This window comes from Bombus bifarius, unplaced genomic scaffold, assembly GCF_011952205.1.
Source record: "Bombus bifarius isolate JDL3187 unplaced genomic scaffold, Bbif_JDL3187 scf7180000008047, whole genome shotgun sequence".
NCBI lineage: Eukaryota > Metazoa > Arthropoda > Insecta > Hymenoptera > Apidae > Bombus > Bombus bifarius.
In genome coordinates, this window is record NW_022884413.1 from 1,056,763 (window position 1) to 1,070,849 (window position 14,087).

The window sequence follows — 14,087 nt, forward strand, 5'->3', positions numbered from 1 at the left end:
CAGGTAACTTTCGGACAAACAACTTTCGAGAGGGGAATTAGGTGATTTTAACTACTCATTCGAGGGAATAATCGAGTCACGTCGACGTCGGGGCCAATTATCTTTGGTTTGAAAGTCGGCTAATGCGATTCCGCTGCAACTTTATCGTCGTCGATTCCGTTTCCCTCGCTGGCTTTTCAAAATTACCGTTTGATGGATGCGAACGAGCAAAAAGAGAGGCCGCCGTCGAACCTTCCTTTTCTCGCTCCCTCCCTCCCTCCCTCTCTCTCTCCCTCTCTCTCTCTCTCTCTCTCTCTCTCTCTCTCTCTCTCTCTCTCTCTCACCCCTCTCTCTCCTCTCTCTCTTTCTCTCTCTGTTTCTCATAAAAGTCACGACAGCGACAGCGATGCTTCAAGTGATAAATAGATTATCCGGACGTGACTCGAATAATTTCCACCGGAAACCAATGGTTTTCTGCGGCGTAAACGCGTAACCAAGTCTTATCCCCTTCGTTTTCCCTTTTTCCCCTTTTTAGTCGAATTCGCGTTTTATATTTCGTCTCATATCTTCTCTTCTTTTTCGGTGGCTTCGAGTTGAATAAAAATATCGATGGTAATTCATCGCGCGTTTAAAGGACCGTGAGATCCAGGATTTTTATCAGAACGTCTTGTTTAGGGCGAGAAAGATTCGACGGATCGGCGAAAATGAGATATCTTCGTTACCGAGGGATATTTATCACGGAGTTTGAATTTTTCGTATCGTCGTGATTTAATTGAATTTCATTTGTAAAATAAGAGAAAAAGGTAAAATAATCTGCAACTGATAGAAAAGATCGAAAGAAGAGTTCTCATTAATTATTAACGATATCGATAGAATTCATATTTAAATTTTAAGATCGAGCGTCAAAAGTTATTCATATTTATTCTATTAATAATTCATATTTGTCCCTTTTCGTGTAGAAGCGCAGCTGCACATGTTTCGAAGCTTCTTAATCTTCGTTTTCTGGTGGCGTTCGCTATATCTGTGACGACGTCTCGATGTATCGATACGATGTAGTATGCACACGCTCGACGAGAAACGAGGCGCTCGAAGAAAAGCTCCGCCTTCTTATGAAATGTGCCTCCGACCCACTTGAATTTCGACTTGACTCCTCGATCATCGGTTATCCGCATATAAATTACACTGGTGACAGTGACACCGCAATACCTATGATAAATAAATAGATCACCAGTACCGGGAAAGTTTCCTCTTCTTTCATACCGCTCCACTTCCTAAGGAAATGTTGGAATAAGTTGTCCGTCATTCAGATATTCTTGCGCCGTTCACTCTCAGAAATACGTACACCGAGAATATTATTAATCCTTTGACAACGCGATGAAGCTACGAAAAACGTCGAAACGAACGATTTACGAAGTAATTATCAGATCATCGCATAACTAACGTCGTCTCTTCCTTTTTTCCGCTTCGAGTTTCCAAGATGAAACGAATCGCTAACTACCGAAATTTACATCTCGCGATTAAATTAATAATTAATATTAATAATTCTACCATTTTGTTAGCATTGCTTTATCAAAAGCGAGCAGATATCCGAATACGTTCAAGTAGCAATCTATCATTCGTCGAATAATCACCAATTCTTTCACGTCTTTGCCCGGCCAATGATCAATGACAGGCAAATCCAACTTCGAGCTGCAACTTTCTTCGCGACGAAAATCGACGGAGGCCGATTTTCTTGCATCAACGGTGTTCGAAGGAATTACAAGGGAAAATTCGAATCCCGCCACCAGTCGCTATCAGCCGACTCGTTTCCCCAGCAAAAACGGTGACCCGGATCAGCGCGATTTTCCGGTTATTATGCATTCACGGTGAAGCAGCGACACCCGGTGATGGATGAGTCCCGGGGCGAAGCGCGAATTATCTGTTTCGAAGCGAATCCTAAGACGTCCGCCGGTTTCCCAATGATTTACGAACATATTTTACAGCGGAACGGCCGGCGTGTCGCCTCTTAATCCAGCCTCTTTTACGTGTTTGATTTATTCGCGCTTAATTTCGCCCACGGATGAAAATTCAAACCGGTGAAATCGATTACGTGCAGCGGCGAAGAGTTACAACCACGACCGTCTACGTCAGGGGATAGAACGTCCGGATATCTTTCGCGCGGAAGGTTCACGCGAACCGGAAGCACCAGGTTTTTATCGTGAAAATTAGTATCGATTTCTTGAGCGGCGACAACCGGTCGCCTTTTTATTTCGGTCTCTGTGTCACGTTTTAATTAAGAACGCGGGATAGAGGAGAATTATTGAAATTGATAATATTAGAAGAGTTTGTTATTTCTCGAAACATTGTATTGTATGAAACATCGTTGTTATTTGGAATTAGAAGAGATCTTGGATATCTATAATAATCGTAGGAATAAATAACGTACGATACGATGGTTAGAAATTCTTTTGCAGATAGAGTTACAGAGAAAAGATTTAGCAATTTCGATTAGGAATTTTTCAAACGGCATTGTATTCAGTTTTTCAAATGGAATGTCCAACTTTTCTGTAATAAGATTCCGTAGAATATAGCGAATTCTGAATATAAAAGTACGAAGACACGTTTATCTCAGAACGTTTATCTTAAAAAACACAATTGCCTGCAGACTCCTCTTTACGTTTTTACTTCCGGTAAAAGTTCCTACTGCGAATCAATCCAATTCCATCATCGCTTATATATATCGGCGATTATCGATAATTTTAACAGCTAAATACATCGATATATGTAACAGTGTCAATTATGCGGAACGATTTTGATGTTCGTTAAACGACGGAAAATGAAATTATGGCAACGTGTCGGTTAATGTGTCACTCCACGTACATCTCACTGATACATAATCAATCACGTTAAATCAATTCTTCGACGTAACCAACGAAGAATTGTCAACAGGTCAAAGTTACATAGCCAATTTTTCACAGGAAATTCGGAAATGATACTTAAAAAAATTCCAAAAATAGATACTCTAAATATTTCTAAACGAAGACACAATAGAAATTTCAACGATTATTCTCTAACAAATACGTAGAATGAACCGCGTTTCGGAAAATCAAAAAAGAGTCGCATCAAAGAATCAAATTTAATCGAAATCGCTCTTTGAGCTGTTTGAGCAATGACAAAAAAAAGTCTATGAAAGGAACGTCAAATCTTCTTCCCTGCAAGAATGATTACCCTATTTACCGTACATAAAACCTTAAACATGTATTACATTACATTATTCACATAACCAAACGAACTCATCAATCAAACCATACTTCATACCGTTGAAAAAAGAAGCACATGGAAGCTTCAAGTCTCTTCTAGCATAAAAACCATTAAATTATCCTATCTGCTTTAAGTGATACCTTGAACGTGTATTACGTTTTATCCACTTAACTGAACCAGATTCCACTCTCAAAACACGTTCATCCGGCTTCTGAAAAAATTCCATCGCGAAAAGGAAAAGACCAGCTCCTCTTTACCATTAAAAGAAGTCGTGCAATTAGTTCTAAATTTGTTGCATGCTATTCGCCTATTAATATATCAGACATGGGAATCAACGATCCTCCGTCACGCGCAGGAAACTCACCCTCGTCCTCTCAAAAAATTGTATCGAAAAGACAAAAGTACCAAATGTCAATTCTTCTCTGCTACGAAAGAAAACGCGCGATTCGCTTTGGATTTCTTACACCTTACGATTCGTCTATCAACGCGTTTCACCGACGAGTTATCCTCCAACCGGAAACATCGATGGATATACCTGGCGAAGAAAGCTCACACAGCCATCTTCGAATCGCCCCAGCCATTTCTGAGAAACCGCGTTCTTCCTTCGAACGGGCCACGTAATTACAACGATCAATTAACGAGCGATTAACACCGATCTCCGGCGAACAAACGAGCGAGCGAGCCAGGCTGATTAACCGCACGCGAGCTGTGCATGCGCCTACAAAGAGCTCTTTCTGTTTTCCCCTTGTGCACGCGTGCGATTTCGGGCCACCGTTAAAACGACTCAGTGTATCAAGATGTCCACGTGATGATCTGGATCGGATTCGGCTTCCTGATGACGTTTCTAAGAAGATACGGACAAAGCGCGATTGGACTGACGTTCCTACTCGGCGCTATTTTGATCCAGGTTGCCATGATCTGCGAGGGAGTGACGAATTTCCAGATAGACAGCGCGTCTCCCTTGTCGTTAAAAAGGTTGGTGAGATTTTTATCACGATATTTATCGCAGTTTTATTTTCATTTCACGTATTATTTCGGCAATATCGCGATAATCAATTTCCTATTACGTTTATACGAATGATTTATATTTACATCGGTTATTTAACGCCGTGTCTAAAGTTCTGTAACACGACCAACCGTAGGAAATTACCGAAAAAACCGGATAGTCTAGCCGTAAATCGGAGAGCCTATGGTTAATCCCATGGAAAAGTTTTTCCAATGCATATGTAGCCGACGAAGCGTTCCATTAAAATAATTAAATGAAAACTTCCATCGTGGAACTGGTAGTTTTAAAAGTTTCAAACAAACCTCACGAATTATAGATCGTTTGGCTAAGCTTCGCTAATCCACGAGCTGCTTTCGAAATTTTGAATTACAAATTACACGGCTGATGGAATTATAAATGGTGATTGGTTCTCGCGCTTTGCAAATACATATATGTAATGGGAACGCTAACGAATTTGCATAACAATTTGCGAGGGGAGAAAAAGCACAGGAATACAACGGTTGAATAAAATTCACTGTAATTTTATTTAATTGTAAAATGTATTTTATTTAACTCAGCGATTCTTCGCGGTAACGTACAACGAATAAAAAATTTCCTGCGACTTGAATATTTTTCACGTCCAACATCCAAAACTAAAATATTTACAATAGCGGAAACTGTTACAAAAACGTGTATAGCAGATAATACAGTTAAAAGCTTTAAAACGGAAATATTCGTAAATAATAATTTTACGCAAGGAACAAAGCACAGGAAATTTTATTCTTTTTCGATCACAGCGCTGCTTCGTTTGTGATTCGTCGCGATGAAACGATAGAAACGTATTTCGGTTTTGGTTGAAGCATATGATTAATTAAGGATGACGTAAACGAGATTTTCAAAAATTTTAAGTCAAAGAAGATTCGAAATTACCGGCGGTAAGATTTTCGCAAGGATCACGGAAACGGAGAACGGTGCTTTGAGAGGCAGAAACTAACGAAAGCGAAAGTAATTACTCTCGCGGCTAATTATGTCGTCGCATTCACAATGAGGATATTCTGAATCGTTGAAAACTTCCTCGCTTGACCAGATTCCGAGTCGGAATTATCATGGAATTAAGGTTGTAAGCAAGCTAATTGAAACATATAATATTCATTACGCGACTTTTCTCAGAGTTAAATTAACTCTTTCCGAGCATCCTTTTCATACACCAGCCCTTTCCATGATTTTACTTTAAAACCTTAGGAGACACGATATCACCTTTCCGTATACATTACGTCCATTAAATAGTAGACTTCGTATTTTTCCAACATTCGTACTCTGGTTAACAAAAGTCTTATCAACTACTTTTCTTTTGTCTCGCTGTTAATAATATTTCGTTTTGACGAAGAATCTAACTTTTTATTTCACTCGGTTAGTCGCTGTTATTATTAGTAAAAAAAAAAAAAATAGAAAACAAATTTCGACCTATTTTTCCAAATAATCGGTATGTTATAGAAAACTTGAAAATATCGTCGGACACGTTCTGACAAATTCCACAGACTTTTAAATCATTGTTGCAACACTGCGAACTTAACTGAAAGTTTTTCAAAGATGTCGTCGATCTACAGATTTACTACAGCAAAGTTACAAACTATCCTACAGTATTATGGATAGCCTATAATATTCAAGGGTATCGTAAAAATGTTTCCGAGTAACATAGCAATTCCCTAGAGAGGGAATTCCAATATGCAACTACGTTCCGAATTATTCTAAACTATTTCCAAAATGTTCTACGTATAAACCTGCTCTACTCTGTACTGTAATACTCCACAACGATCTACAAAGTCAAAATAATGGCGCGTATGGTGTAACGTTGAAGTTGTTTAGAGAGAGGAAAATACGATTTCGAAATACTCCAAGCTGTTCTAAAACATTCTATAAACTCGTAAAGTACTCGATATTGTTTTAGAATATTGTTGCAAATAGTCGCACGTGTAATATGGAAATGTTCCGCAGAATATTTCCTACTTGCAACGATATTTCAAATTGACTCGGCTACATTTTAAAACGTTTTATAAACTTCCAATGCGTGGAAAAATTATTGCGTAACGTCGCGAGATTTTCTCACAACTTTCGTACGCTTTGATGCTACACAATCTTGCAAGAAAGTTGGAAATAAGCGAATCTAACGCGTCACGCGAGACTCTAAATTGCAAGAACAATTTTGGAGTATACTGTACGGAGTCTGTTGCACGATGTTACATAAAGTTTCTTTAATCCGGCAAAGGTTTTCTGGGTATTCAACTTGAAGCATTCTTAGGGCCTAAAGCATCTAAGGCACCGCAACAATATCGCAGAATGTTATATAGCTTCCCTAAGTGGTTTCACGATCCACGATAGTGTTGAACAAAGTAACAAAGCGCGCAGTTGTTTGCCACAAGCTTCTAAAGCTCGCTGCTTAAGACAGATGTATTAATTCCATATTTCCTACCTTCCCTCGCACAATTTACAGATGCTTTTCCATTTGAATAATCTAACTAATTACGAAATACCATTGCACACTCCGATATTTCAAGTTACTTTCTTTTTGCAAAATATTCTCCAAGATTCGAAGGTAAAATTTCTCAATTTCAAGAATCAAGACATTTTTAAAAAATAAGAAATCTCGTTGTCACGATGTTAGTTCAACGATGTAAAATAGCGCCGATCCTTCTCGATATTACGAATCGATATTACGAAAAGTTAAATTTGATTTTAGAATAAAAAGAATAAAAAATAAATAAGAAGAAGAAAATGTACATGTAATAGACTATCGGATAAAAAAACACTATATTTACAACTACTTATAAATAGCAATTTATGGGCTATTCGCTTCTGTAAAAAATTATCACGCGGAATATCTTCTGTTTGGAACTTGTAGTGCTTCGATCGAGATTTTTACAAATATTCGCAAAATTATCGTCATCGGGAAGAATTTTGGAAATTCTTGCGTGACACAAGGCCGAAGTTCGCGCCTCGTCTACGTCACTGTATTCGAAAAACGCATGGTACTCGTACATATATAGCTATTGGAAACAAATAAATTCGTATAGCAGTGCCGGTAATATACACATCAGGTTCCTATTGGCAGAAAAGTCCGAGGATATTTTTGTCGGATACTGTTGCAAAATATATTCGAACCGGCCGATGCACGATTGAATGCCAAAGCCAGCTTGTAGGATTGTGTTTACCTGATGCATGAATAGTTGATAAGCCGAAAAAGTGTGCAACGAATACTCTGTGTTTCGAGTCCTCTTTTTTCCCTTCGTCGAGCCTCGAATTCACGCTGGCCTATCGCAATAAGAGAAAAAGTCTACCTCGAATAACAGTCCGCTTGAATTTCCAAACGAAAAGTGATCATAAAGTGGAATATCACTGTATCGCTTGTTTGTTAGTGTAATTACTTTCGCAGTCTCTACGTTGTTCGTTCGTATCTGTTACAACGATTATTTACTCGTATTAAGTAATTCGTACACGAATATGTGTAAAAGTGCATTGAAAAATATATAGAACGAGTAATGGAACGAGCGGAAATAAAAGAGACATTTTACATTGAATTTTTACACGGAGTGTTTGATCTGTGTTTAATCTGCGAATAAACTTTTTCTATTAAACGCCAAATTCCTTGGGTTCTACGTTCGTTAATATATGATACGAATAAAACGCTACAACACTGTAGACAAGTTCTTCAAAATGTATATATTCCTAGAGAATAATTACCGTTTGATAAATATCTATAGGTACAATGTTCTCCACCTACAAAATCTTCTACGATCTTATCCTTCGTATCACATTAATAATACATCGCATCATGGTAATTTCACATCACCTTGTTCACCGAATAGACTGGTAAATTCTTCGTTGGAATGGTTAATATTTCTCAATCACTTCCTTCAGCCGGGATTTTCCGTTTCTCGAACTCATCCAAAAGTTAAATTTATTCCCATCTCAATTTTCGTTCTACATATCTTCGCTTTCTAAACGCGGTGTTACGAAAAATCTTTCTCTACCTACATTCTCACGAACTATTGGCATTTTGTCAATGCCACCTAATGACAAAATCCGCGATCACTTAGTTGCCAAGCCAATAACATCGGAAATTATTCACGCGCTACCCGGCCGCCTCTCGCTTGCCTCTCACTGACAACCGTTGTTTCGGTTATCTCGAACAGCGTTAAAAAAACAAGGATAAAGAGCATGGTAGCTGGGAAGCTTGTTGGAAAGAGGCAACGTCCCATCTTCCATAATATTCCAAAGGAATAGAAGTAGAAAACGAAAAGAAAAATAAAACGTAGATTCACTCTGGTTGCTATACACGAGCCGCAGAGGCGCGAAGGAATGGTCGCGCTAGGTCCGCGAGAACGAACCACCAGGATATCACGTCCGTGTTCCGGTTCCGTGATCCGACCTGTTTGCATAACAGTCGAGATCGCGCATTCATGTTATGAATACTGATCTCCGGTTTTCGGGGCGACTAGCAGTCGGTTAATAACGCGCGTATCGATCAACCCACGTGGCAACTTTCAGCCTGCTGAACGCGGACGTTGCGGTGGCCACGCCGTTGATATCCATGGGTGCTTTGCTGGGTAAGACGACCTACATGCAGCTCGTATTCATGGGCATTCTCGAGCTGATCATGTTCACCGTGAACAAGTACGTGGGAGAGCATCTGCTCATGGTAAGTCAACTCCTGCTTCTTCGGGCGCGTTTACGAGCGTCACGCTCGATTTTCAAACGACCCGCCATCGAGAGCGCGAGTTTCCGCTCGATACCGGAAACGACCGGTTCAACGGCACGTAGAGAGGCTTTCCGCTAGGCGCGTTATCGGCTTCTGCGGAAGAAAATGATGGATATTGGGTGATGGATGGGGCGCAGAGATCGAAGAGGAATTTTTGCTAATAAAATGAGATTGTCAGGGGCGTGCTGGGTTGTTGGTTAATTTTGAAAGAATAGAGGCAGGAAATTTCTTGTAACGCGGAGAAGCTGTCAAGTGTATGTACACGCTCGCTAGTCGATTTAAGAATATTTCAAATAATAGTTTTCGAAGAACAGCGGCAAGTTATTACGCGCGTGCTGTTCTATAATTATCGAATGCATCTTTTTAGAGAACAATTGAATATTTTACGTATCATTGAGGATTCTTTATTTTTAATAAAGCTCGACCATTTGAAACATTGATCTATGAAGTTAAATTTAAGACTTCTATATAATAAATTTTGGATAACAAAAACGGAAGAGAAGTTGGGAAAATGGGCTTTTTTATATTCTCTTCCTTAAGGACAGTATGTTGCTCCTTTTCTTTTTTCTATTTCACAGAATAATCGATATATATATATAAAAGTGAAACATCGCTGACATAGGATCGAAACAGACATTTATATAGATTTTCTTCGATCTACTTCGATCTCTGTTCGTCTCAAAGTTTCAAAAAGTTTGATATTTTCGAAGGAGCAATCGCGTGCGGTATAATTTCGAAAGTTCCGTAAATTTCAAAGTTTTTAAACGACGCGACGTTGAAATAGGATTAACGAATACTGATAATTAGAAAAGTTGCGAAAAAGTATTCGAAGCGGTCGATTTTAAAAGACAAACTAAAGTCGACTATCGTGTAATCGATAGCCAAAAAAGTAGGACGAACACGTACTAATCAAATCGTTTCTCCTCCTTACTTTCCTTATTAAATTTCTTCGAAAGTTCCGTTTTAAAAATTACTGGAACTTCGACCAACACACGTTGAGATCACTGCTGGCAGTGAATGTTCGAAAGAGTCGTAAGCACGATGTGTATTACCGGTGAACAAACATGTTTCTACAGTATTCCATATTGTCCTGGCGCATCGAACTTATTTACTTTCGCTATTATCGATTTTATTTTCAATTTACTTTGGGATTTTGCTCGAAACAGAAATGAAATCTCTACTGTGTTACGCGTGTTAACGTTTATCGATGAAAATATCGTTACTCTACGAAACAGAAATCTAAACAAAATGATTTAAAAAATAAAAATCATAACTACAGATCGAGGAACTCGTAATAAAAATGAGTCCTGCCAATTTTTCTTTTTTTCTCTTTTTTTTTTTGTGTCAAATGAATTTTCATTTCGCAGGTCGTCGATGCAGGCGATAGCATGTTTGTCCATGCGTTCGGAGCATATTTTGGACTTGCCGTCAGTTTCGTATTTGGAATGAAGGACAAGCCTAAGGAACATAATCTCGAGGGAGCATCCTACAACTCTGACATTTTCGCGATGATTGGTCTGTTTCTCTAATTTTTTCTCCGCTTCACGATCGAGAAACATCGCTAACTTCGTCAAATTATACCTCCAACGTTAAATAATCGTTTAAGTTCGAAGAATCTTACGGAAGGATCATCGACTTATCGAGTCTTTGAATCTCTTTCGATCGATCGATACTATCAAATTCAATTTTTTAACACGGAGAAGACTATGAAAGGAAATTCCAAAGATTCGTTCGATATCTTCCTTTCTTTTTCTAGATTCTACAATTTTATGAAATTTAAAGTAATTGGAGTATTTATATCATTAGTACACACGATATACCGTTGCTTGGTCTACGATAGACTAAATATTTTTATTTTGAAGTTAAACGAAATATTCCACGTATTATTAGGTTGTCCGAAAATTACCTTTCTTTCACGTGCTTTTTACAACAGTGCACCTTTATACAAACGTGAAACCAAGTCCGTGAAATGTCGCGGTGTTTATCTCAACAGAACAGAATGAATCCTACGTAATTGGACAAAATAATATCAAACAAAAAACACCGTGCGTCTATTATTTTCTCGTAAAACGAAAGAAACTCTTCGAACAACCTGATACGAACAGCATTGAATTTTGTTCGGAAGTTCATGCACGCGATGATCACGGACGAACGATTTATATCGTCTTAAAATGAAACTGCATTTCGCTAATAGCCGAAGTAACTTAACCACGCCTCTACGCTAAAAGCTACTATCAAAGATATAGCCATCTCTTCAAACATCGCGTCATTGCTCGTTGCACAAACTCGCGTTCCACAAATTCATCGTCGTCGAATACAAAGATAGTAGTATCTTTGAGGGAAACGGAGGAAAGGAGAACATAGTTTGCTTCGACAGGCACCGTGTTCCTGTGGTTGTTCTGGCCATCGTTCAACAGCGCCGCTCTGCAAGGAGACGATCAGCAAAGGGCCATTATAAACACTCTTCTGTCCATCTCGTCCAGCTGTGTGATCGCTTTCGCGACCTCCGCCCTAGTCTCCAAGGATAGCAAATTCAACATGGTACACGTGCAGAATTCGACGTTGGCCGGCGGTGTAGCCATCGGCACCGCAGCAGGTACAAGACGATCTAATTAATCGGAGATTTACATTGGACGGTACTCGATCCGTGCGTCTAACCAGTCGACATTTTCTGAATAAATACAGGCATGATGTGCAAACCGGTGGGTGCTTTGGCCGTGGGTGCTCTAGCCGGGCTACTCAGCGTATTAGGATACAAATATCTCACGGTAATTGGCTCCTTTCTTGCCTTAAACGCGTGTGAGAAGAACGGACGAATCGGATGGATGATGAAAGTTTCGCTGATAGTTGGAACGTTTGAGAAAAAAAGAAACGAGAATGCAGAATGTTTGAAATTGTGAGAAATAGACGTGCCTCGATCGATAGGAGACAAGCAGTGGTTGGATTGATTTTAGGATTCGCCGTTGGTAAAGGTAAGAATTATGAAACGTTAATTATTTTCAGAGGATCGATGTTAAAACGAAAGGATTTTTTGAAACTACGACAACGTACAGGTAGCGAGGTTTCACGGAGATCGTAATTATTTCGAAACAGAAACGTGGTTACAAAAAGACCATGATGATCACTGTACGTACGAGGATTGCAAGTCAGTTGGGTATTTTTCACCGAACGATGTTCTACGTATGTTACTTTAAATGATTCGATAGTATTTTTGATATTATGCAAAGTCGCAGAGTGTGTAAAATTAAAATACCAACGACAGTTAATAATTACACGATTCGAAACGTAAAGCTGTTGAGGTAAAATTAACTACAAAAGAATCAAAAGTGACAGTACCATGTGATATTATGTAACGAAGGTAAGTTTAAGTTCGAAAGGTGAGTGGTCCCGTTCGATGTAATCATAGTAGAAGCCCCGTGCAAAGCGTTGACGAGGTCGACTGAAATTTTTAAGCTGCCAAAGTGGCGGGGAAAGTTCTCGCGAGGTTCATATACGTGGGAAACATAAATTTCGCGGAAAGTGGGTTTCGTCGATGAAACGACGTGCACGTGAAGCCCGGCAAACGATTATGAATCGCGAGCAAATTAAATTTACTGGCACGTGATCGGCTCTGACGTCGGTTATCCTCGATGGTTACCTCCAACAGCCTATATCACGTTACTTTCGTATTTCGTTACCGTCCACTAGCCAGATTCTCGTTAATCTTGTGTCAATGCCGTGATTTCATATCGTAAAAGTTGCCATCGCGATTTTTTTTCTCTAAATTAAATCGTAAAATACTTTGCAAAAGAAGAAAAGAATTTTTTTTACTCGCCATGCTCCTCGTTAAATCCAGTTTTTCACTGAGTTAAGAACTTTTGTCTTCTCCGAAGTTGCACTTATTTTACGGATGTAGTAAATGCAAAAAAAAAAATATATATACAAATAAGCGTCGTAAATATAAAGAGATGCAATTCTCGTTAAAAATTCTCTAGACTTCGAAAGTTTATGTTTTCTAATTCGATTAAGTTTCAAACATCCTCCTAATTTCCTACAAAATACAGAAAAACGATGTTACATTGACCTTTTAGATGGCGAAATTACTTTAAAATACCAGTATCGCTAATAACGTTAGTATGAAACGGATATATTTAGAATCTCGACAGCGTTTATAAATACTATACTCTTCAATGAAGTTTTGTGCTTGTCACGCATTGATAATCGTATTACTGCAATAATTATGCAACGATACGCGCTTTGTATAAATATCTGTAACGTTAAAAACTAACGTTTAAAATACTCTTAAAACATCCCAAAGAAGGATAGCACAAGGGGATAGCATAAAAAAAAGATCAATAAAAGATAAGAATAACGAAGAAAGAGTCAAACTATCGATACCACGTAATTTAACCAATTGTTCCTTAATTTGCGCGGAACACAGACTTTAAAATGTTTAAACCCTTTCCTTTCGCCCTGAGTCTCGACAACGGAATAGAGAAAACGCGCGATGGCGGTATTGACTTAGGAAGATCCGCGGAAGACGAATAATCATCGCGAAGAACTTTCGTCAGAAGTTCTTTTAATCATCCGCGCGATTCATGCGGCGAGGTTTCCTTCGCGGCTCGCTAATTCCATATTCTTTATGTACTTTGTTCTTCTGATTTCCGCGCCCTTTTCCTTCCGCGCTGGAACTTCCGAACACGTACGGATCAAACGCGGTTTAACCGTATTAATCAGCGATTTTTTTCGATAACGAAAATCTCCTCTTGTCTATGCTAAATTTCTTCGTTGAAAGTTCCCTGGAAATTAGTCTAGTTATTAGTAGAGTTACTGCTTTCGTGTGATATTACTAAGAAGAATTAAGAGAGGTAACAGAGATCTGCGAAAACTCCAATTTATCGAAAATTATAATCCAGAAGAAATAATCTGGAAATTCCAACTTATACAAAACTAACAAGATATTTCTTCTTAAAAGTTAAAAGGGTTAAAGAGTCCAACTTTATCAAAGAGAAAATAATAATTTGTTACAAGCGGATCTTCTACCAAAAAATTATCAGAGTATTATACAGAGCGTTAAAAGATAATGAATAAAATTTCAAAGTAACAATGATAATATAAAATGAACATTTATCAAAGGTAAAAAGAGAC

The 14,087-nt window shown here is 38.6% G+C and overlaps 1 protein-coding gene across 7 annotated transcripts in view; it reads left to right on the forward strand.

The window, feature by feature from the left end:
* Positions 1-14,087, forward strand: part of LOC117207856 (ammonium transporter Rh type A) — a 43,487-nt gene that overhangs the window by 25,120 nt on the left and 4,280 nt on the right. For 6 of the 7 annotated variants that reach the window (XR_004487601.1, XM_033448497.1, XM_033448494.1 and 3 more), the window contains 5 exons: positions 4,008-4,194; positions 8,750-8,900; positions 10,328-10,475; positions 11,338-11,556; positions 11,646-11,728. Coding sequence is in view for 6 of the 7 variants with exons in the window: in XM_033448497.1 (XP_033304388.1) it covers positions 4,008-4,194; positions 8,750-8,900; positions 10,328-10,475; positions 11,338-11,556; positions 11,646-11,728 (788 nt within the window). In the remaining variant the exon portion in view is untranslated. The remainder of the gene's footprint in view (positions 1-4,007; positions 4,195-8,749; positions 8,901-10,327; positions 10,476-11,337; positions 11,557-11,645; positions 11,729-14,087) is intronic. The other variant, XM_033448498.1, reaches the window with a different exon arrangement.